The 24,486-nt window shown below is 44.2% G+C and overlaps 1 protein-coding gene across 3 annotated transcripts in view; it reads left to right on the top strand.

Moving 5' to 3' along the window:
- Nucleotides 1-24,486, top strand: part of lyst (lysosomal trafficking regulator) — a 482,598-nt gene that overhangs the window by 233,609 nt on the left and 224,503 nt on the right. For all 3 annotated transcript variants that reach the window (XM_072498518.1, XM_072498516.1, XM_072498517.1), the window contains 5 exons: nucleotides 12,434-12,500; nucleotides 12,663-12,772; nucleotides 14,315-14,741; nucleotides 17,644-17,797; nucleotides 19,598-19,771. In XM_072498518.1, coding sequence (XP_072354619.1) covers nucleotides 12,434-12,500; nucleotides 12,663-12,772; nucleotides 14,315-14,741; nucleotides 17,644-17,797; nucleotides 19,598-19,771 — 932 coding nt within the window. The remainder of the gene's footprint in view (nucleotides 1-12,433; nucleotides 12,501-12,662; nucleotides 12,773-14,314; nucleotides 14,742-17,643; nucleotides 17,798-19,597; nucleotides 19,772-24,486) is intronic.

The following is a 24,486-nucleotide window of genomic DNA, read 5'->3' as shown; positions in this document are numbered from 1 at the left end:
TGCAAAAATATGACGGAATATAAAAAGACAAGGGGCTGGATTCTCCATCCCGCAGTGCCAGATTTCTGGTTCAGCATGCGGCGGGATGCTCCGTTTCGCCGGCTGGTCAATGGGGCTTCCCATTGCGGGGCAGCCCCACACCATCGGGAAACCCCTGGGCTGCCGGCAGAACGGAGCATCCCGACAGCGGAGAATCCAGCCCAGGATATGTAATCTAATTCTGTTAGTACAAAGTTACTATTTCGTAGAATGTACAGTGCAGAAGGAGGCTATTCGGCCCATCGAGTCTGCACCGGCCCTTGGAAAGAGCACCCTACCCAAGCTCACACCTCCACCCTACCCTCACACCCCCACCCTATCCCCGTAACCCCAACTAACCTTTTTTGGACACTAAGAACAATTTAGCATAGCCAATCCACCTAACCTGCACATCTTTGGACTGTGGGAGGAAACCGGAGCACCCGGAGGAAACCTACCCACAGGGAGAACGTGCAGACTCCGCACAGACAGTGACCCAAGCTGGGAATCGAACCTGGGACCCTGGAGCTGTGAAGCAACTGTGCGAACCACTGTGCAATCGTGCTCTTTTTGCATTCAATTTTGCACTCGAGATTCAAATTATCCAGTAATTTTAATTAATCAATTTAAATAAAGAGCACAGGAGGCTTATTATACATAGAAACGATTTGGTAATTTGAAGTTTGAATTAACAGGGGTTTGTTTTTCTGCGATTCCAGTACCTGGAACTGCAATTGCTTCCTGCTCCATCTCAGCAGACACTATTTTAGAATATACAATTCCTCACATTTTCATAGAGTTTACAGCACAGAACTAGCCCATTTGCCCATCATGACTGCGCTGGCCTTATGTTCTGTGATGGCAAGGCTGTAATGAGGTCTGGAGGTGAGTGGTCCTGATGGAATCCAAAAAGGGAATTAATGAGCAAGTTATTACTGAGTAAGCGCCACTGCGCAGCACTGACAATGACTCCTTCCATCACTTTGTAGGTGACGGATGACTGATAGGACATCCTCGCACAGGACGAGGTTGAGTTCACCTGCCACATCGCCTCACAGAACAGCCCCCAATCTATTTCCCTCCCTCCCCAACTCCTCCTCCAATTTACACTTGACCCTCACCACTTGCTCCCGCAACCACCCGTATATATCTCCAACCCTGCCCTCCCCCAAGTCATCAGGAAGCAGCAGTTGCTCCAACAGTTGGTACTCCAGTAGCTTGGGGAATGCTCTCCACTCCTTTCGCGCAACGTCCCGCACTTGTATATACTTAAACTCTCTGCCCCTCGGCAGCTCAAATCTCTCTCGCAGCTCGTCCAGTCCCGTAAACTTCCCTTCCGAGAACAACTCCCTAACCTGCTCCACCCACCTCCCTCAACTTCCCATTCATCCCATCTATCCACCCCCGGCTCGAACCCATGGTTCCCACACAATTGTGCCACCATCGCCTCACCTTCTCCACATTCGCTGCCCAATAGTAATGTAGCAGGTTCGGGAGCACAAACCTCCCCTTTATGTCTCAGCCTCTGCAGCAGAGCCCTCTTCACCCTCGGAACCTTCCCCATCCGTATGAACTCCGAGATCAGTGCCTCCACCCTCCAGAAGAAGACCGTGGAGTGAAAGATCGGGAAGGTCTGAAAGATAAGCAGGAACCTTGGAACATATTCACCTTCGCCACCTTGCAACCTCCCTGACAGCGTCAAGTGCAAAATGTCCCACCTCTTAAAATCCCACTTAACCTCTTCCACTAACATTGTCAAATTCCACCTGTGCACCGTGGCCCACTCACCTGTCACTAGAATCCCCAAATATCTGAACCTCTCCCTAGCTACCTTAAACGGCAGTGCTCTGCCCCACATTCACCGGAAACACCTTGCTCTTCCCAACATTCAGCTTATACTCGGAGTAGGCCCCAAACCTCCCTGACAGGCCCTTGATCTTGCCTATACTCTCCAGCAGGTCTGACCCAAACAACAACAGGTTGTCTGCATACAATGACACCCGGTACTCTCTGTCCCCCCCCTCTCACAATACAATCCCTCGCCAAGCGTTCAGTCTCAAACGCGAATAACAGTGGCAACTGCGGGCACCCCTGCCTCATTCCCAAGCCACAAACTTTGACCCAAACCTTCCCAGAATTTCAAACGGGTACCTCCACTCCACCCGACCAAAGGCCTCTCTGCAACCATCAAAACAATAGACTCTGGCACCCGTCCCCCTGATGGAGTCATAACTACATTTAAAAGCCTCTTGATATTGGAGAGCTGCCTACCCGTCACAAAACCCATTTGATCCTCCGAGACCATCCCTGGCACACACCCTTCCATCCTCCACATCAACACCTTTGCCAATACTTTTACGTCCATATTCAACAACAAGATAGGTCTGTACGACACACGCTCCAGTGGATCCTTCCCCTCTTCAGGTTCAGTGTAATCGACATCTGTGTCAGTGTCTCTGACAACTCCCCCCTCTCCCATCGCCTCACCTCCAACTGTGAGAACTCCAACTCATCCAAGAATCGTCCCATATCCCTCTCCTCTCCACCCGGCTCGACCCTATACAACTTCTCGTAATCCCTCCCAGAACACCTCGTTTATCCTCCCCGGCTCTGACATCACCTCCCTGGCTCTGACATCACCTCCTCATTCTCCGCCCGCACTCTTAAAATTTCCCTAGACGCCGCCTGCCGTTGCAACTGGTGAGTCAACATACGGCTTGTTTTTTCTTTGTACTCATACTGCACCTCCCTTGCCCTCCACAGCTGCCCCACCGCTTTGCCTGTCGTCAACCAATCAAACTGTCCCTTCAGCCTCTTCCTCTCCGCCAACAACTCATTCGTTGGGGTCCACCGAGTATATCCTAACCACCTCAATTATGCCATCCAGCAGCCATCTGTGCTTCTTCCTACTTCTATCGTTGTGAGCCTTGAACAAGATGATCTTCCCTCAAACCACTGCCTTCAACACCTCCCAGAAAGTGGCCGCTCACACCTCCCCATTCTGAATAAGCTCCACATAACTCCCAATTTCCAGTCTCATCTTTTAACAAAATGCCTTATCCGCCAAGAGACCTGAATCTAACCTCCATCCCAGCCTCTGCACCTGCCCCGAGCTAAGACTTACCTCCAGCCAATCTAGCGCATGGTCCGAAATCACAATTCCTGTATTCTCTGCCTCCACCACCCCCATGCCCGACTAACAGCAAAGAAATCAATTCTAAAATACACCTTATACACATGCGAGAAGAACGAGTACCCTCTCTCCCGGTTTCCTGACCACCACGGATCCACCACCCCCATTTTCCCCATAAACCCTTCGCCATCCTTAGCCTTCACATAGACTTTGGGCTCGACATGTCCACCTTCGGCTCCATTACACAGTTAAAATCTCCACCCAGTTTGTGCGTATCCAGGTCTGCGGCTCGCTCCAAATAACCCAGCATCATCCCAGTTGGATGTACAAATGTTGACTAACACCAACGGCGCCGCCTCCAGCACCCCATTCACTATCACATAACTCCTCCGACCCCCCCCAGTGACAGTACCACCAAGAAGAGCTAACGTTTTGAGTCCAGGTGACCCTTTGTCAAAGCTCGAAACATTAGCTCTTTTCTTTCCCTACAGATGCTGCCAGAGCTGCTGAGATTTTCCAGCATTTTCTGTTTGGTTTCAGATTCCAGCATCCGCAGTAATTTGCTTTTCTCCTCCATCAATTCGGCCATCATCCTCAATGTACTTTGTGGCGCTCGCTCCTTCCACACCCTCTGGCAGACCCACAAACCGAAGGTTCTGCCGTCTGGACCTGTTCTCCTCCTCCAACTTCACCCGCAACGACTTACGTAGATCTCTCAGAATCCCCACGTCTGCCTTCAAGGACACAATCTGATGCTCTGGTCAGACACCACCTTCTCCACCTCCCATATCGTCGCTCCTTTCACCTTGCGGCATTTCTCCAGCCGGTCCAATGACCCTCGCAGAGGTGCCACTGCTCTCTCATTTGCCTTCAATCAGTCGTCGTGCATCTCCTTCCTTTGCTGGCAAAATTCCTCCTTGATGAAGCTCACATCAGCTCCATTTGAGGCTTTCTCACCGACGGTGACCCTTTCCCCTCGCCATTCTCGAAATTAGTGCTGCTCCACAGGTCTCTTCCAACTCCTTCGCCGGGTCTTTAACTGTCTTCTGCTGGGTCTGAAAGCCAGTAGACATGCTAATCTTGGGGTGAACCTTTTATGCCTAAACTACCCCTTCAATGGGTAGAAAGTGCCAAAATCAATGCTTTCGAGGTGGAGCTGCCCTGTGTGCAGCCACTCACTCCATGGCCGCCACGGGAAGTGTCAAGAGAAAGACATACTTGACCTCGTTCTGACCTATCTGGCTGCCACAAAGGGAACTGCCCACGCTAGTATTGTATCACCACACAGTCCTTGTGGAGCCAAAGTCCTGTTTTCACATTGAGGATACCCTCCATCGTGTTGTGTGGCTCTAACAGTGCTAACTGGGATAGATTTTGAACAGATCTAGCAACCCAAGACTGGGCATACATGACCCTCTGTGGGCCATCAGCAACAGCAAAATTGTACTCAACCACAACCTCATGGCCCGGCATATCCCCCACTCTACCATTACAACCAAGCCAGGGGATCAATCTTGGTTCAATGAAGAGTGCAGGATGGTATGCCAGGTGTTGCACCAGGCATACTTAAAGCAAGGTGTCAATCTGCTGAAGCTACAACACAGGACTGTGTGTGCCGAACAGCATAAGCAGCAAGTGATAGTCAGAGCTAAGTGATTCCACAACCAATGGATCAGATCCAAGCTCAGCAATCTTGCCCCATCCAATTGTGAATGGTGGTGGACAATTAAACAAATCACTGGAGGAGGAGTCTCTACAAATATCCTCATCCTCAAATGTGCTTGGAATCCAGCACATCTGTGCAATAGGTAAGGCAAATGCATTTGCAACAATCTTCAGTGAAGTGCCAAATGAACAATCCATCTTAGAACATAGAACATAGAACATTACAGCGCAGTACAGGCCCTTCGGCCCTCGAAACCACTCTAAAGCCCATCTACACTATTCCCTTATTGTCCATATGTCTATCCAATGACCATTTGAATGTCCTTAGTGTTGGTGAGTCCACTTCTGTTGCAGGCAGGGCATTCCACGCCCTTACTACTCTCTGAGTAAATAACCTACCTCTGACATCTGTCTTATATCTATCTCCCCTCAATTTAAAGGTATGTCCCCTCGTGCTAGACATCACCATCCGAGGAAAAAGGCTCTCACTGTCCACCCTATCCAATCCTCTGATCATCTTGTATGCCTCAATTAAGTCACCTCTTAACCTTCTTCTCTCTAACGAAAACAGCCTCAAGTCCCTCAGCCTTTCCTCATAAGATCTTCCCTCCATACCAGGCAACATTCTGGTAAATCTCCTCTGCACCCTTTCCAATGCTTCCACATCCTTCCTATAATGCGGCGACCAGAATTGCACGCAATACTCCAAATGCGGCCGCACCAGAGTGTTGTATAGCTGCAACATGACCTCATGGCTCCTAAACTCAATCCCTCTACCAATAAAAGCTAACACACCGTACGCCTTCTTAACAACCCTCTCAACCTGGGTGGCAACTTTCAGGGATCTATGTACATGGACACCGAGATCTCTCTGCTCATCCACACTGCCAAGAATCTTACCATTAGCCCAGTTCTCAGTCTTCCTGTTATTCCTTCCAAAATGAATCACCTCGCACTTTTCTGCATTAAACTCCATTTGCCACCTCTCAGCCCAGCGCTGCTGCTTATCTATGTCCCTCTGTAACTTGTAACATCCTTCCGCACTGCCCACAACTCCACCGACTTTAGTGTCATCTGCAAATTAGGCCCTCCTCCAGGTCATTTATAAAAATGACAAACAGCAGTGGCCCCAAAACAAATCCTTGTGGTACACCACTAGTAACTGGACTCCAGTCTGAACATTTCCCATCAGCCACCACCCTTTATCTTCTTCCAGCTAGCCAATATCTGATCCAAACTGCTAAATCACCCTGAATCCCATGCCTCTGTATTTTCTGCAGTAGCCTACCATGGGGAACCTTATCAAATGCTTTACTGAAATCCATATACACCACATCAACTGCTTTACCATCATCCACCTGTTTGGTCACCTTCTCAAAGAACTCTATAAGGTTTGTGAGGCACGACCTACCCTTCCTTTCCAGATGATTATACATCCTATCTCTTATAAACCTTTCCAAGATTTTTCCCACAACAGAAGTAAGGCTCACTGGTCTATAATTACCGGGGTTATCTCTACTCCCCTTCTTGAACAAGGGGACAACATTTGCTATCCTCCAGTCTTCTGGCATTATTCCTGTAGACAAAGATGACTTAAAGATCAAGGCCAAAGGCTCAGCAATCTCCTCCCTAGCTTCCCAGAGAATCCTAGGATAAATCCCATCCGGCCCAGGAGACTTATCTATTTGCACACTTTCCAGAATTGCTAACACCTCCACCTCATGAACCTCAAGCCCTTCTAGTCTAGTAGCCTGAATCTCAGTATTCTCCTCGACAACATTGTCTTTTTCCTGTGTGAATACTGACGAAAAATATTCATTTAGCACCTCTCCTATCTCCTCGGACTCCAAGCACAACTTCCCACGACTAGAACACAACATAAGAACTAGGAACAGGAGTAGGCCATCTGGCCCCTCGAGCCTGCTCCGCCATTTAATGAGATCATGGCTGATCTTTGTGGACTCAGCTCCACTCTCCGGCCCGTACACCATATCCCCGAATCCCTTTATTCTTTAGAAAGGTATCTATCTTTTTCTTCAAAACGTTTAAAGAAGGAGCCTCAACTGCTTCACTGGGCAAGGAATTCCAGAGATTCACAACCCTTTGGGTGAAGAAGTTCCTCCTACACTCCGTCCTAAATCTACTTCCCCTTATTTTGAGGCTATGCCCCCTAGTTCTGCTTTCCCCTAGTTCTGCTTTCCCCGACCAGTGGAAACAACCTGCCCGCATCTATCCTATCTATTCCCTTCATAATTTTATATGTTTCAATAAGATCCCCCCGCATCCTTCTAAACTCCAATGAGTACAGTCCCAGCCTACTCAACCTCTTGTCATAATCTAATCCCCTCAACTCTGGGATCAACCTAGTGAATCTCCTCTGCACTCCCTCCAGTGCCAATATGTCCTTTCTCAGGTAAGGAGACCAAAACTGAACACAATACTCCAGATGCGGCCTCACCAACACCCTATACAATTGCAGCATAACCTCCCTTGTCGAACTCCATCCCTCTAGCAATGAAAGACAAAACTCGATTAGCCTTCTTAATCACCTGTTGCACCTGCACACCAACTTTTTGCGACTCGTGCACCAGCACACCCAGGTCCCTCTGCACAGCAGCATGTTTTAACATCTTACTGTTTAAATAATAATCCATTCTGCTGTTATTCCTCCCAAAATGGATAGCCTCACACTTGGCAACATTGAATTCCATCTGCCAGACCCTAGCCCATTCACCTAACCTATCCAAATCCTTCTGCAGACTTCCGGTATCCTCTGCACTTTTTGCTTTACCACTCATCTTAGTGTCGTCTGCAAACTTTGACACATTGCACTTGGTCCCCAACTCCAAATCGTCTATGTAAATTGTGAACAACTGCGGTCCCAACACTGATCCTTGAGGGACCCCACTAGTTACAGGTTGCCAACCAGAGAAACACCCATTTATCCCCACTCTCTGCTTTCTGTTAGTTAACCAATCCTCTACCCATGCTACCACTTTACCCTCAATGCCATGCATCTTTAGTTTATGCAGCAACCTTTTGTGTGGCACCTTGTCAAAAGCTTTCTGGAAATCCAGATATACCATATCCATTGGCTCCCCGTTATCTACTGCACTGGTAACGTCCTCAAAAAATTCTACCAAATTAGTCAGACACAACCTACCCTTTGTGAACCCATGCTGCGTCTGCCCAATGGGACAATTTCCCTCCAGGTGCCCCGCTATTTCCTCCTTAATGATAGATTCCAGCATTTTCCCTACAACCGAAGTTAAGCTTACTGGCCTATAATTACTCGCTTTCTGCCAACCTCCTTTTTTAAACAGTGGTGTCACGTTTGCTACTTTCCAATCCTCCTGGACCACCCCAGAGTCTAGTGAATTTTGATAAATTATCACTAGTGCGTTTACAATTTCCCTAGCCATCTCTTTTAACACTCTGGGATGCATCCCATCAGGGCCAGGAGACTTGTCTATCTTTAGCCCCATTAGCTTGCCCAATACTGCCTCCTTAGTGATTATAATCATCTCAAGGTCCTCACCTATCATATCTTTATTTCCATCAGGCACTGGCATGTTATTTGTGTCCTCCACTGTGAAGACTGACCCAAAAAACCTGTTCAGCTCCTCAGCCATTTCCCCATCTCCTATTATTAAATCTCCTTTCTCATCTTCCAAAGGACCAATATTTACCTTAGCCACTCTTTTTTGTCTTATATATTTGTAGAAGCTTTTACTATCTGCTTTTATGTTCTGAGCCAGTTTACTTTCATAGTCTACCTTACTCTTCTTTATAGCTTTTTTAGTAGCTTTCTGTTGTCCCCTAAAGACTTCCCAGTCCTCTAGTCTCCCACTAATTTTTGCCACTTTGTATGTTTTTTCCTTCAATTTGATACTCCCCCTCACCTCCTTAGATATCCACGGTCGATTTTTCCCCTTTCTACCGTCTTTTTTGTCGGTATGAACCTTTTCTGAACACTGTGAAAGATCGCTCAGAAGGTTCTCCACTGTTCCTCAACTGCTTCACCATGCCAAGTCTTTGCTCCCAGTCTACCTTAGCTAGTTCATCTCTCACCCCATTGTAATCGCCTTTGTTTAAGCACAAAACACTAGTGTTTGATTTTACCATGTCATCCTCCAACTGTATTTTAAATTCCACCATATTATGGTCGCTCCTTTCAAGAGGATCCCGAACTATGAGATCATTAATCAATCCTGCCTCATTACACAGGACCAGATCTAGGACCGCTTGTTCCCTTGTAGGTTCCATTACATACTGTTCCAGGAAATTATCCCGGGCACTGGGATACTGTCCTTGACTGGCCCTACTCTTACCCTAGTCATTCTTTTATTCCTGACATATCTATAGAAAGCTTTAGGGTTATCCTTGATCCTAACTGCCAAAGACTTCTCATGTCCCCTCCTGGCTGCTCTTAGCTCTCTCTTTAGGTCCTTCCTAGCTAACTTGTAACTCTCGAGCGCCCTAACTGAACCTTCATGTCTCATCTTTACATAAGTCTCCTTCTTCTTCTTGACAAGTGTTTTGACTGCTTTAGTAAACCACGGTTCCCTCACTCGACCACTTCCTCCCTGCCTGACAGGTACATACTTATCAAGGACACGCAGTAGCTGTTCCTTGAACAAGCTCCACATTTCCATTGTGCCCATCCCCTGCAGTTTACCTCTCCGTCCGATGTATCCTAAGTCTTGCCTCATCGCATCATAATTGCCTTTCCCCCAGATATAACTCTTGCCCTGCGGTATATACCTATCCCTTTCCATCACTAAAGTAAACGTAATCGAATTGTGGTCACTATCACCAAAGTGCTCACCTACCTCCAAATCTAACACCTGTCCTGGTTCATTACCCAGTACCAAATCCAATATGGCCTCGCCTCTCGTTGGCCTATCTACATACTGTGTCAGGAAACCCTCCTGCACACATTGGACAAAAACGGACCCATCTAATGTACTCGAACTATAGTGTTTCCAGTCAATATTTGGAAAGTAAAAGCCCCCCATAACAACTACCCTGTTGCTTTCGCTCCTATCCAGAATCATCTTTGCAATCCTCTCCTCCTACATCTCTGGAACTTTTTGGAGGCCTATAGAAAACCCCTAACAGGGTGACCTCTCCTTTCCTGTTTCTAACCTCAGCCCATACTACCTCAGTAGACGGGTCCTCATCAAACGTCCTTTCTGCCACCGTAATACTGTCTTTGACTAATAATGCCACCCCGCCCCCTCTTTTACCACCTTCCCTGAGCTTACTGAAATATCTAAATCCCGGCACCTACAACAACCATTCCTGTCCCTGCTCTATCCAAGTCTCCGAAATGGCCACAACATCGAAGTCCCAGGTACCAACCCATGCCGCAAGTTCACCCACCTTATTCCGGATGCTCCTGGCATTGAAGAAGACACACTTTAAACCTTCTTCCTGCCTGTCGGTACACTCCTGCAACTTTGAAACCCTACTCATGACCTCACTACTCTCAACCTCCTGTATACTAGAGCTACAATTCAGGTTCCCAAGCCCCTGCTGAACTAGTTTAAACCCTCCCGAAGAGCATTAGCAAATTTCCCCCCCCAGAATATTGGTACCAATCTGGTCCAGGTGCAGACCATCCCGTTTGTAGAGGTCCCACCGACCCCAGAATGAGCCCCAATTATCCAGAAATCTGAAACCCTCCCTCCTGCACCATCCCTGTAGCCACGTGTTCAACTCCTCTCTCTCCCTATTCCTCGTCTCGCTATCACGTGGCACGGGTAGCAACCCAGAGATAATAACCTAGATCTAAGTTTCCACCCTAGCTCCCTGAATTCCTGCCTTACATCCCCATCCCTTTTCCTACCTATGTCGTTGGTACCTATGTGGCTCTTGGCCTCCTCCGGAGTTCAGTTCCCCAACATCACAGCTGGTTGGAGTCAGATCTAGCACAAAGGAAGATCATTGTTGGATGTCAGTCATCCCAATTCCACGATGTCACTGCAGGAATTCCTCAGGGTAGTGTCCTAGGCTCAACTATCTCTAGCTGCTTCAACAGTGACCTACCTTCCATCATAAGGGCAGAAATAGAAATGTTTGTTGATGATTTTGGGGGAGAGGGGCACGGTAGCACAGTTGCTCCACAGCTCCAGGGTCCCAGGTTCGATTCCCGGCTTGGGTTACTGTCTGTGCGGAGTTTGCATTTTCTCCCCGTCCCTGCGTGGGTTTCCTCCGGGTGCTCCGGTTTCCTCCCAGTTCAAAGATGTGCTTGTTAGGTAGATTGGCCCTGCTAAATTGCCCTTAGTGTCCAAAAAGGTTAGGTTAGGTAGGGTTATTGGGTTAAAGGGATAGGGTGGACGTGTGGGCTTAGGTAGAGTGCTCTTTCCAAAGGCCAGTGCGGACTCGATGGGCCAAATGGCTTCCTCCTGCACTGTAAATTCTATGATTGTTCAGCAACATTTGTGAGATACTGAAGCAGTCAATGTCCAAATGCAGCAAGACCTGGACTATATCCAGGCTTGGCTGACAAGTAGCAAGTTCCTTTCGTGCCACACAAGTATCAGGCAATGACCACCTCCAACAAGAGAGAATCTAACCATTGCCTCTTGACATTCAATGGCATTACCATCGCTGAATCCCCTGCATGCTGGGGTTACCATTAACCAGAAACTAAACTGATCTAGCCATGTAAATACTGTGACTACAAGAGCTAGTCAGAGACTAGGAATCATGTGGTGAGTAACTCACCTCCTGACTCCCCAAAGCCAGTCCACTATCTACACGCTACAAGTCAGGAGTGTGATGGCGTACTCTCCACTTGCCTGGATGAATGTAGCTCCAACAACACTCACGAAGCTCGACACATTCCAGGACAAATCAGCCACTTGATTGGCACAACATCCACAAATGTTCACTCCCTCCATCATAGATGCACAGGAGCAGTAGTGTGCACCATCCACAAGATGCACTGCGGGAACTCTCTGAGCCTTCTTAAACTGTACCTTCCAAACTCATCTAAGGGCAAGGGCAGAAGGTCCATGGAAACACCATGACTTGAAAGTTCCTCTTCAAGCTACCTATCGTCCTGACTTGGAAATATGTCACCGTTCTTTCATTGTCGCTGGGTCAATATTTTGGAAATCACTCCCTAACAGCAGTACGAGTTTACCTACACCACATAGATATAACGGTTCAAGAAAGAAGCTTACCATCACCTTGCGGACAATTGGAATGAGCAATAAATGCTGACCTAGCCAGCGATACCCACATGAAAATGAAATGAAATGAAAATCGCTTATTGTCACAAGTAGGCTTCAAATGAAGTTACTGTGAAAAGCCCCTAGTCGCCACATTCCGGCGCCTGTTCGGGGAGGCTGTTACGGGAATTGAACCGTGCTGCTGGCCTGCCTTGGTCTGCTTTCAAAGCCAGCGATTCAGCCCTGTGCTAAACAGCCCAAGATTGAATAGAAAACAATCCAGTTTAGTTCCGTGTCAGGCAGAGCTTGAGCTGTCCTAATTTCAAAAGCATTAAAACTCCCCAGAACGTTCTTTGTTATGTACTTTGATGTAACACTATGCATTTATCATATTATTCTTAGAATTTTCATTTCGCAATATTTTGCTTCATTTCAGGGAGCTGTAAAAATTATTGTGGGAGGTTTTCAGAATATTTTGAGTCAATCTGAGATGGCGTTTGAGGGTATGTGCAAACTTTCTTTTCTTGAGATTCTAATGTCATTGAATAGTTTAAATGCAAGTGGTGTTTAGCAAACTAAGTTCTTTGCTTAAATGTGACTGTTACTAAATCACCAATTAACTATGAATGTCAAGATCCTGTAACCATTTGCATTTGTTTATACAGAGTGCCAGGCAGTGCTTGTGGAATTATTGGTGACTTTAATCAGCTCCAGGTTGTCAGCTGAAGAGTTGACATTCTTTATGAGACTGTTTTTAGAGAAGACCCCTCCAACTGTGAGTGAAATGTCTGCACTATTCTAATTAAAATGCATTATAAAACAGATAACAGTAGCCACACCCAAGAGAGAGGGCAAATCAGAGATTTAATTTACCAATAGCAAGTCAGATAACCTTGTGAAGAACTACCAGGAGAATCCAAATCAAAGTCCTCAATGACATGCATAGAATTGTTCTCAAAAAGACATGAATACTAACCGTGACATTTATGAAAAGAGCAGACTCCAAATTGCAAAATATTCTGGCAGGCACGGTTTTTGCAGGAGACGTTGTGTGGAAGCTGGCAACCTTTTTTGTAGTTTTTGTTGACTTTTGGGGCTGTGATCTTTGAAATGAAATGAAAATCGCTTATTGTCACAAGTAAGCTTCAAATGAAGTTACTGTGAAAAGCCCCTTTGAGGAACTATGTGAAAGATTTGACTGTTGCAGTCCCTTGCTTTAGCTGTGGGACTCTTCTTAGCACTTCTGCTGGATGTTGTCAGTAGGTTAATGTGTGGAGATGTAAACTGGCCATTTAGTAATTGGCTGTGTTCTCAACTTGGTAAGCCTGGCATCAGAAACTTAGTAAGATAACCAATTTCAAGAACTCTGATTAATTTCAGGCATATCAAGCTGTGTGGCCAGTTAGCAATTTGGGTTGTTCCAAACATTTTTGTTGTAAAACTACACACTGTGTAGTCACAGTGAAATGACTCAACTGTCAAATGCACCATGACAGCTCCAGGGTTCTGGGTTCAATTCCAGCCTCGGGTGACTGACTGTGTGGAGTTTGCACGTTCTCCCCGTGTGTGCGTGGGTTTCCTCCGGGTGCTCCGGTTTCCTCCCACAGTCCAAAGATGTGCAGGTTAGGTAGATTGGCCATGCTAAATTGCTCCTTAGTGTCAAAAAAGGTTAGGTGGGTTACTGGGTTATGGGAATGGGATGGAGGTGGGGTGCTCTTTTCAGGGGTGGTGGTGCAGGCTCGATGGGCCGAATGGCCTCCTTCTGCACTGTAGGGATTCTGTGATTCTCTATTCAAGCAAGGAGAACCTCTATCATGAGATAAAGTAAAAAGCTAAACTTGAAAACCGCTGAAACTGACCGGTGACATATTAATAACTACACAGTCCACCCACATGTACAGAAATATCTTCTGTACTTCAATTGACAACAAGACACTAATAGATGGAGACTAAACAGTTGTTTAGCAAGAAATTACTTCATTGTCAGTGTCTCAACTTTGCATGACATAAGGAAGGAGAGATAAAAGGGAAGAATGAAGGAATTGAGGGTTGGTGGCTCTCGATGGATAAAAGACGGCAATGTAAAAAACTGGAACAATATTCTGTACCTGCCTTAGTAATTTCTTTCTGGAATTTGCTCTGTAGCTCGTCATATCATAAATTGTGAACTTTGTTCATCCAGTGCTCCAAAGATTCTAGAGTAACCCGTGAGTTCCATTAACTAAAATATGAAAATCTTGCTGACAGAAAGCAAATAGATTATCAGTATTTACAATGAAATACGTCTTGAAGTATTGTTTTTGTTCTCGTGTTTCAGAAAAGACTACTTGGAGGAATTCTGAGGATAGTGGAAGCAAATGTTGACATGATCCCAATGCAGTACCTTAGCTTCCCAACACTATTCAGCACTACTATTTTCAATACCATTTCAACCATACAGAAAACTAATACTACTCCCACCAGCAAGAGCTCCAGCCTTCTAAAACGAGTCAAATTTCCACAGGGCCAGAGAGAGATGAAATCTGAAGGATACACCCACCAATTGTCATCATCATGGCACGTGGCTCCACTGCATTTGCCACTTGTTGGACAGAACTCTTGGCCACATATGTCAGACGGCTTTAGTATCTCTCTATGGTTAAAAGTGGAAGTCACCAGTGGACCGGATGGGCCACTTGAAAAAACAAAGAAACAAAGACAAAACCATCTCGCTACTTTCAGAGAGACTAGTTTTGATGGTACAGGTAAGAATCAAATTCAGTTCTTTACTTTTTTATGAATCTATGAAGTGAGTAAACAAACTTGTTTCAAAAGAAGTTTCTGTCAATAGAGTTCAGTAGCTGTGGGTCAATGTGGCACATTGTGGGAGCTTGCAATACATAAATTGTCTGCCATATGTCGCGATTACAAGTAAGAAGTCTTAGAACACCAGGTTAAAGTCCCAACAGGTTTGTTTCGAATCACTAGCTTTCGGAGCACTGCTCCTTCCTAAGGTGAATTCACCTGAAGTGAATGAGGTGAATCCTCATTCATTCACCTGAGGAAGGAGCAGTGCTCCGAAAGCTAGTGATTCGAAACAAACCTGTTGGACTTTAACCTGATGTTGTAAGACTTCTTACTGTGCTCACTCCAGTTCAATGCCGGCATCTCCACATCGCGATTACAAGTGACCACAATATAAAAATATTGATTGACTGGAAAACACTTTGGGACATTGAGGTAGTGTAAAGAGCTATATAAATAAAAGTTCTTTCTTCGTCATCATGTAGCATTCACTTGGGGGAATCCTTGTATACATTTTTAATTGCATACTTAGCAAAATAACATTAGAATTGTTATTGTTTTCTCAGTGGAATGAAAGACTAAATACTCTGTATTATCCTCTCACAGTAACAGTAATAATTTACAAAGTAGTGGTTGTATAAATTCAGGCCTTGAATAAGCTATGGTCATTGTCTAATATCGGCAAGTTATGTAAGGGGTTATCCACTATTTCCATTTTCACAAAAGTACAGAGAGAGACCTTTGTTTGCTCCACTGCTTCTGCTGCAAAAACATGAAGTCACAAGAAGCGATTATCCTTTCAGCATAAAATAGTTCTTCAAAAATTAACTCCTTCTTGAAATACCATTGATAATCTTGAAAATGACAATTACAGCGGACTGTTACTATATTTAGAGCATGCAACGGTTAAACTGTTGAGAGGGAAGATGGCCAATATAAACGTGCATCAAATGCATTGATGGATTATTTAAGGATAGAATCAAATCATTGAATGACAATGGAAGGGGATTAATTTAAATAGCACAAATTTCTCCTCTCACTACCCAAACGTAAACAGAAAGGTGTTTTGATTTGTTTCCCTCTTTATAATTGCTGGAGTGTTTCCTAACCGTTCGATTTTGGTGCGTTCCAATTTTGTATTAATAACCCCACAGAAAACTCAAGATTGGGTTAGTTTATTTGTGCACACTCAAAATGTGAAATAGGGTTTACAATGTCACACTCGTATTAAGATAGTAAGGAGAGGGATAGAGAAAAGAAAGATTTACAGCACAGAGACCACAGAGAAAATGAATATTGCTTCACATGGGTCCCAGAGTCCAGAAATAAAGTCCAATAAGGTAGTCCTTCACGGAGTTTGGCAGGTTGAAAAACCAATTCAGTTTATCGGTAGTGTTGACTTCACATGATGAGGAATCAGTGTTGTAGGCAATGGTACAGAAGTTCCAGCAGAAACAGTGTTGTTGGGCCAGGTGTTCAACATAGGTAGAGCTCCTTTTCTGTGAGGCTGCCGGTCAGATGATAAACAGTAGACTTAGCTATGCAATTCAGCAAGGCAACATGTTCCAAAAGCCAGAGGCTCATGTCTCATGATCTCTTGGCTCTTTCATAAAAGATGTGTATCTACCATCAGGGTTCTGAAGAAGCCATTGCGAATTGAAAGGAAGGTAGCGGGGCTTTTGAAGACTCTATTGTCTCCTTCTAGCTATCCTGGGTGATTCAATGCCTTTGCAGAGCTCTCTTTTCAGTTGGACTGTACAGTCTATGGGCTGCTGGTAAGGATGGATCTTAGTGGCTCGTCAGAGATAAAGAGGTGTGAGTTTTCCTAAAACAGCCAAGTGACTTCTTTTGTTCAGGAGTCACAGACTGAAATAGTCCCAGTCATTTTAAGGATCTTTGCTCACTTTTAAAATTTTAGATGTAACAATGAGCATCTGTATATTATAAAATACTTCTTGAGGTCTTTGTTCCTCACACTATTTAAATAAAAATTGCTTGAAACATCTTTTGAATATTTATCCTATGGCAGACTAAAAAGTAAATCCTCTCAGATATGTATTCCCAGCTGAAAGAGATATTCAGGAGAGTGGATCAAAATCTCTGTTACAGCTTTAAAGAAAGACTTGCTTATATATGTTGAATCTTTCATGAACTCCGTATACACAAAAGTGTTTTGCAGGCAATTCCAAACATATTCACCATTGTAGGAAATCCAGCTGCCAATTCACACACGGCACCGAAGCACAAATGGGGTATTAATGAGCTGGATAATCTGTTTTAATAATGTTATTTGAGGGATAAACATTACCCTAGAAAGCAGGAAAATGTCCTGCTTTTCTTCAGTTAATGTTATGGACCCTATGTCTATCAGAGAGGGCAGATGGGGCCTCGGTTTAATGTCTCATCCTAAAAATGGTATCTTCGATAGTGCTACATTTACTTAATATTGCCCTGAAGCATTGGCCTATGATTTATGTTTCTGGAATGGGGTTGAACCCACAAACATTTGACTCTTTGCTACCCACTGAGCCATTGCTGACATCTCGTAGAGCTTTTGCTAGCTCATTGTCTTTTTGAGTTCATCTTCCAGCTGGGGATCAGTGATTCTATCCAATGGCATTTTCTACAGCTCACACTTTCACCTGAGATCAACATTAGAGGAGACGTTAGAGCAACATTAGTTGCTCGATCAAATGCCTGACTGCATTCAGATAATAACTAACCATGTTATTTTGTTCTTATTATATCTCAACATGTGGAGGAATGTTAAGCCATTCTAAGGAGCTCTGATGATCGCATGCTTGTCTGGTGCTCACCCACAATTTGAGTGATGCAAAAAAGTAATTTTGTTTTATTTTTCAGAGTATGAGAAAACAGCAGGCTTAGAATGCTGCAGCACTCCAAACTCTAGTGATAAATTGGTTGAAGATGGATGCCTTCATGTGATTTCATTGGGGTCTAAAGTAATCATGCTGCAAGTATGGGCTGATTTGAACACAGGTGGCTTTACATTCAGGTAGAGTACTAACTGCTGAAGAAGAAACAAGTACAGGGTCCCCTTTTCTGTTATTAAAATGGGTGAAGGAAAATCTACTTTTGTACAAACTGAATATTTCTCTTAATTTTCGAATGCCCATGGCTGTGTTAAACAATGAGACTATTTGTAATTTTGGGGATGTTAACTGAATTCAACTATTGTAAAATGTTTTGGAACTATTCACCTTTATAAAGCATGTGGCATTACTTCCATAAATAAATCTTTGTGCTTAATGGAACAGTGTGAAAGTAACTTTGAAGTGATGTCTCCATTAATTTCAAAATCCTGATTCAGATAGAAATGTTTAAAATTAACATCAACCATTATAAATGAAGTTTTAATTACAAACCGAACATGTGAAATGAATTTCTGATAATTGATGTAATTCAATTTCTCTTTCATTGTGGTGCTGAATGGAATTCATTCATCACTTTCCTCACGCATTATCAGATCTACCATTCTAGCAATGTAAATTGTGCTTCATGTATAGTTTAAAGTTGGATCAAGGCAGCAGTAGGGTCAGTTAGAAGACTGAGTTCAAGCCTCATTCCAGACCTGAAATTAAGATGCAACCTGACACTCCAGTGCTGTACTGAGGGAATGCTGCATTGTTGGAGGTGCCATCTTTTGAATGAGATGTTAAAACAAGGCCCCATCTATCCTTTCAGGAGGATGATAAAGATCCTGTTGCACTATTTCAAAGGAAAGTGTTGTGCCTAAACCACAGTGTGTCTTAACCCGTATACAGTGAACAAATAACTACACGTCTGTTTCATACAATAATTCAATATTTATTCACTATCATACAATTGTTACTATTAATGAACCTCACACACACATACAACATAAGTTAAGCTCGCAAAGCAAGCTCGCACAAGGCCTCAACTTAACTTCAAGTGACTGGCAAGTACAGGGTAGCTAAGGCCTTTATCTGTGACCCGCAGTCTTGCAGTTCTCGATGGTTGGTTGTCAGTCTTCCTCATCCTTGGCTTTGGTCTTCCTTCTGCTGGTGTCGTGGATAGTCTTCTTCTTTGGCCGGTGAAGGGTCACCATTGTTGGTTGCTGCTGCACAGAGAGAGATCGAGGAGTTGCGCAGCACCTTTTATCCCTGGGAAATTTGCGTCCTTTTGGGCAGTCCCAGGTGAGCTACCAATCAATCGATCAAGGCTTTACCACCCTGATCGATTAAGTACAATTAAGGCCCGTCACCTTGATGCGGGGCGTGCATCTTACTGGCCATGTCCATTGGTGCCAAAGGCACAGCCTTTCCAAGATAGGGAAACAGACGCCACTGAGTCTAATACTTTGGAGGTGATTTTCATTTAAGCCCATTGTCCCGGGATGGCCCATTGACGGCCTTTTTCCTGTGTTATTTTGCAAAGTCTGGGCTGCGGCCTTTGTTTATTCGGAGCTGCAGCCTGTTTGTCCTTGAACTTGGCTACTTTTCCCACCGTCCCTTGCCAGATGCCATTTTAGGTGGCCATAAGAGCTAGAGAATTACCCTTGTCCAAGTCAATATTTATCCCTCAACTAACATCACTAAAGCAATTTATCTGGTCATTATCACATTGCTGTTAGTGGGAGCTTACTGTTTGAAAATGAGCATTTCTTACATTACAACAGTGACAACATTTTAAAAGAACTTTGTTGGCTGTAAAGAGCTTTGGGAAGTCCTGAGGATGTGAAAGGCACTACAGAAATGCAAATCATTCTTTAAATTGTTTACATTGTCTATTATGATTTCTCAAATGTTAAAAATGACTTGCTTTATTTCTGTAGAATTTGCATTGATCCAAATGATGACTTGAAAGCCGGCCTGCTAGCACAAGCTGAGTCACAGGAAAACATTCTAACTCCAGGAAAATGGCAGCACTTGGCACTAAGCTATGTGCAGCAATCGGAAAGCAAGAAGAGCATTCATGGCAAGCTTTCGCTTTGGGTGTCTGGACAAAGGTATAGACTTGTGACTCTTTATATCTACCATATCAAGTCATTTTAAAGACCTTCATTTGACCACCCCTCAATGTGCTGAATGTGGGAGAATACAAATTAAGTTTTGCAACCTTTCTTAATTTAACCCTTAAGCATTGGTATAGTTCTGGTGGTTTCATTGCACTATTTTAAATCCAGTATCTTTCCAGAGCTTCTGTACTCCAAATTGAACACAGTACCCCAGTAGGGGTTTGACCAAGACCCTACACAACTGAAGCATCATTTCCTCACTTTTGCTTTTCAACTCCTTGAGATAAAGTCTTTTATGATGACTTTTTGTACCTTTGCACCAACCTTTACTGATCTGTGTACATGGACACCCAAATCCCCTAACGTTTAGTCTGCCGTTAAAAAAATGTTTCCTTCGTTATCTGCAGGGGTACATTGGCTGCAAATGTTTGCTATCACAGGCACCTATCGGTCTATTTAGGTCACTTAAATGGAAATTATATTTATTTATTATGTTGTATTTAATTTTCTTGCAAAGAGGTTTAAGATTGGAGACATAAAGACTTGGTTGCAATGACGTTGATTATAGTCAATGGGAATAAAATCAATTGGATAATAATCATTACTAGTGTCAGAAGTAGGAGTACATTAGCACTGCAATGAAGTTACTGTGAAAATCCCCTAGTCGCCTATGGTGCCTGTTCAAGTACACTGAGGGAGAATTCAGAATGACCAGTTCACCTAACAAGCACATATTTCAGGACTTCTGGGAGGAAACTGGAGCATCCGGAGGAAACCCACGCAGACATAGGGAGAACGTGCAGACTCCGCAAAGACAGTGACCCAATCTGGGAATCGAACCTGGGACCCTGGAGCTGTGAAGCAACAGTGCTAACCACTGTGCTACCGTACTGTCCATAGTATGTAGTATGGGAGATTAATTAAATGGAGCAACTGTAGTGTGGAACACAAATTGCCGCTAAAGAACAGGAAGTATGGCATAGGAAGAAGAATACACATGTACCTCTCTGCGGGGATCTTGTGATGACTGTAATGAACGAACACCACAGCTATTATACTCCCTAATCCACTGAAGTTAATTGTTCTGTCTACTAAATGGTCCACTGATTGTGGACTAACTCTAATCTAACTCTTAATCATCCAGGACAGAAACTGTTTGATCTTCATGACCCAGTGCATGCCAAGTTTATTACGTTTGCCTAAGCTTAGCGAGCTTGCATTGGCACTACAACTTGGGTTTGTGTTCACCATGACTTAAATTCAACAGTGAACTGATGCCCCCCCCCCCCCTGTTGCTAACTTTTGGTTGGGTCAATTGGCTCTGTTTTATAACCTTTGCTCTCGAGTCGCCAGGTATCTTTATGATATCGCCACGAGGTTCACGTTCAAGTAATGATCAATAACTCAACACACCAATTAGTAAGATTCAAATCAAAACACATTTATTATACACAGTCAATCACTACTCATGCATAAATTCTACTTAATAAACTATCTCTATAACTAACAGGCCGATACTTAGCTTTGGACTGGCCCACCAGGTCAGGGGAACAAATGGCCTTTCATTCAGGTCCTGAGTCTATGGGATTCAAAAGCTGGCATGGACTGGTAGCTGGGAGCGCCTATCTCGTAGCGAGCGTTGACTTGAGACTTACTTGCTTGGAGGGAGCTTGGGCAGTTCACTCTCAAGGATTGATTCGCTGCTGAGTGACCCTGCCAAGAAGGACGATTTGAACTTGGGAGCTTTACTTTATAGTCCCCAGGGGCTCCCCGCCCTTCGGGGCGGACCCCCTACCTGGTTCCAAGTGATTGGACTACTTTCCGATCACTTGGATCGATTTCTCCAATACTGGAGCGGTTCCCTGATCGCTAGGCGGTCCTAAGTGTCCGTTGACCTTCCTTTGTCTTGGCGCCTGCTGGCGCCGAGGAGTCTGGCTTGGCTTTGTTTACCTTTACTGTTGCCATTGTGCCTGGGGATCGCACATTACAATGTAGATGGCTGCTACATTACTATGCAGATGGCTGCTGGTTTTGGTGCTGTCTGCTTGTTTTGCAGGTTCCAGTATACATGATTCCTGTATTTGCTAGTCTTTACCTGTGTTGACTGAATTTCCCTTCAGCCTTTGCTGTTCTCCATTTTAAGGCGGGAAGTGGCCAACTCAGGTGGCTACACCCCGCCCCTTGGTATCTTCCCATATCGTTCGGGGTGTGCTACCCCTAGCTTCTGGTCTCTTCCCCCCCCCACACCTTCTTTCCTTTGTGCTTTCTGCTGTGTCTGCCTTGTAGGTCTAGACGGAGGGGTTCTACAATTCATGGGCATTATTCATTATGCACTTTCAAGAACTGGATAACATCGAACATTAGTTGGGGCAGGTGGGTGGGAGGGCTGGGGGCTGTGTGTGTTAATGGTGACTATGGGCGATTCCTGATTCCTTTTTGCCATTTGTTTATGAGAACATGCGGGCTAATGTTTGGGGTTTGGTGGGAGGATGGGATCGTTGTTATTAAGACCATAAGACCATAAGACATAGGAGCGGAAGTAAGGCCATTCGGCCCATCGAGTCCACTCCACCATTCAATCATGGCTGATTTCAACTCCATTTACCCGCTCTCTCTCCATAGCCCTTAATTCCTCGAGAAATCAAGAATTTATCAACTTCTGTCTTAAAGACACTCAACGTCCCGGCCTCCACCGCCCTCTGTGGCAATGAATTCCACAGACCCACCACTCTCTGGCTGAAGAAATTTCTCCTCATCTCTGTTCTAAAGTGACTCCCTTTTATTCTAATGCTGTTCCCCCGGGTCCTAGTCTCCCCTGCTAATGGAAACAACTTCCCTACATCCACCCTATCTAAGCCATTCATTATCTTGTAAGTTTCTATTAGATCTCCCCTCAACTTCCTAAACTTCCTTATTGATGTGGGGATTGACATATTTGTTACTGATTATTGTTTATTGATGGTGGGTGTAAATTTGGGAGAAAATGTGAAAAAGGAGAATAAAAATATTTTAAAAACAAAAATACTAGGCAGTCAACTTGGCTTTGTCAAGGGCAGGTCATGTCTGACAAGTTTAATGGAGGTCTTTGACGAGGTGACACAGGCAGTAGATAAGTGCTGTGAATAATTTTATTATTAATATGTCTGAAGAACATTTTACTATTTGTTTTAACGCAGCCTGCCATCCTTTCCTCATGCTTCCACTTAACCTTCCTTATTTCAACCTTAGGCTCGATCCTGCATTTGAGATACTCTTCCTGATTTCTATTATTATTATTCCGGCATGTATCATATGCCTCTTTTTTCTTCCTTATTTTCTCCTCAATAACCGTAGTCATCCAGGATACTTTAGCTTTGGATACCTGCCTTTGCCCCTCATGGGTATGTACCTAGCTTGCACCCTATTCATCTCCTTTGAAAGTCTCCCATTTTTCATCCATCATTTTATCTACCAAAATGCAATTCCAATCAACCTGCTCCAGTTCAACTTTTAGACCCCTAAAATGTACCTTATTCCAGTCTGGGAGCTTAATGTGACTGATTTCTTAGCCTTTTCAAACTTTTCCAACTTTCTAAACCTTATAAAACAGGTGCCGGAATGTGGCGACTAGGGGCCTTTCACAGTAACTTAATTGAAGCCTACTTGTGACAATAAGCGATTATTATTATTATATTATTATGATCGCTATTTCCCAACAGCTCCGCCACTCATTCTCCACACTTCTAAAACTGGTCCCATTAGTCAACCCATCCCCATGCGGCACAAGTTTAAATCAAGAAAAACACTTCTAGAATTTTAGGGCCATTATTTTATGATAATGATCCTGCCTCTGCCAAGGTACCTTAAGGTTGACAGAAAATAAGCTGAGATGTGGCATTAGTTTTACAAATTGAATTCTGTCCTTGAACACTCTGCGTACCTATTGCAATCAAAGAAAGTAATGAAGGGCTTAAGAGTGCGCTTTTAGTTGGTGACACCACCAAGAGTGCTTAAATTATGAGAAATTCATTAATATGGGTTTGTGTTATATACAACCGAAAAGGTTAAGGGGAGATTTGGAAGTTATGAGGGGTTTTGATAGGAGTAAATAAGGAAAAAATGTTCCCCCTGGCAGACCAGACAGTAAGCAGAGGACAGAGATTTAAGATAATTGCAAAAAGAACCAGAAGTGAGATGAGGAGAAAATACTTTTCACAAGAAGTTTGTTATGATCTGGAAAGCATCATCTTAAAGGTGGTAGAAGCAGATTCAGTTATACCTTTCAAAAGAGATTTGGTTAAATCAATGAAGGGGAAAATTTTGCAGGATTAGGGGAGAGCGATGGGGAATGTGATTAATTGGATAACTCTTCTGAAGAGCCAGCACAGGGATAATGACCTCCTTCTGCACTGCATCATCGCTGAGCCATGAAAGTATTTTATTGTTGAACACAATTTGGGCACTTTGTCAGTGATGACCTGAATTTATCATCAGTCTCTCTCCATCTAAGGAATTTTTGTGTTTTGTCTTTCATTATTTCAAAGTCTCCTGAGGCAGGATGCATATTGTATAAGGGTGCTTGACCAATAATTTTTTCATGATAGCATCCTTGACCTGTGGGACTGCAGTTATTTCAACTGACATTTATAATTCTAACAGGCATTTTGAGTGCCCATTTATTAGTGAATTATGTAGGATCTTGGTAAGCTGCATCACCGGTTTATGTG

This window comes from Scyliorhinus torazame, chromosome 4 (genome assembly GCF_047496885.1).
Source record: "Scyliorhinus torazame isolate Kashiwa2021f chromosome 4, sScyTor2.1, whole genome shotgun sequence".
NCBI lineage: Eukaryota > Metazoa > Chordata > Chondrichthyes > Carcharhiniformes > Scyliorhinidae > Scyliorhinus > Scyliorhinus torazame.
Note: the sequence above shows the minus strand (reverse complement) of the source record. Positions and strands in the feature narration are given on the sequence as shown.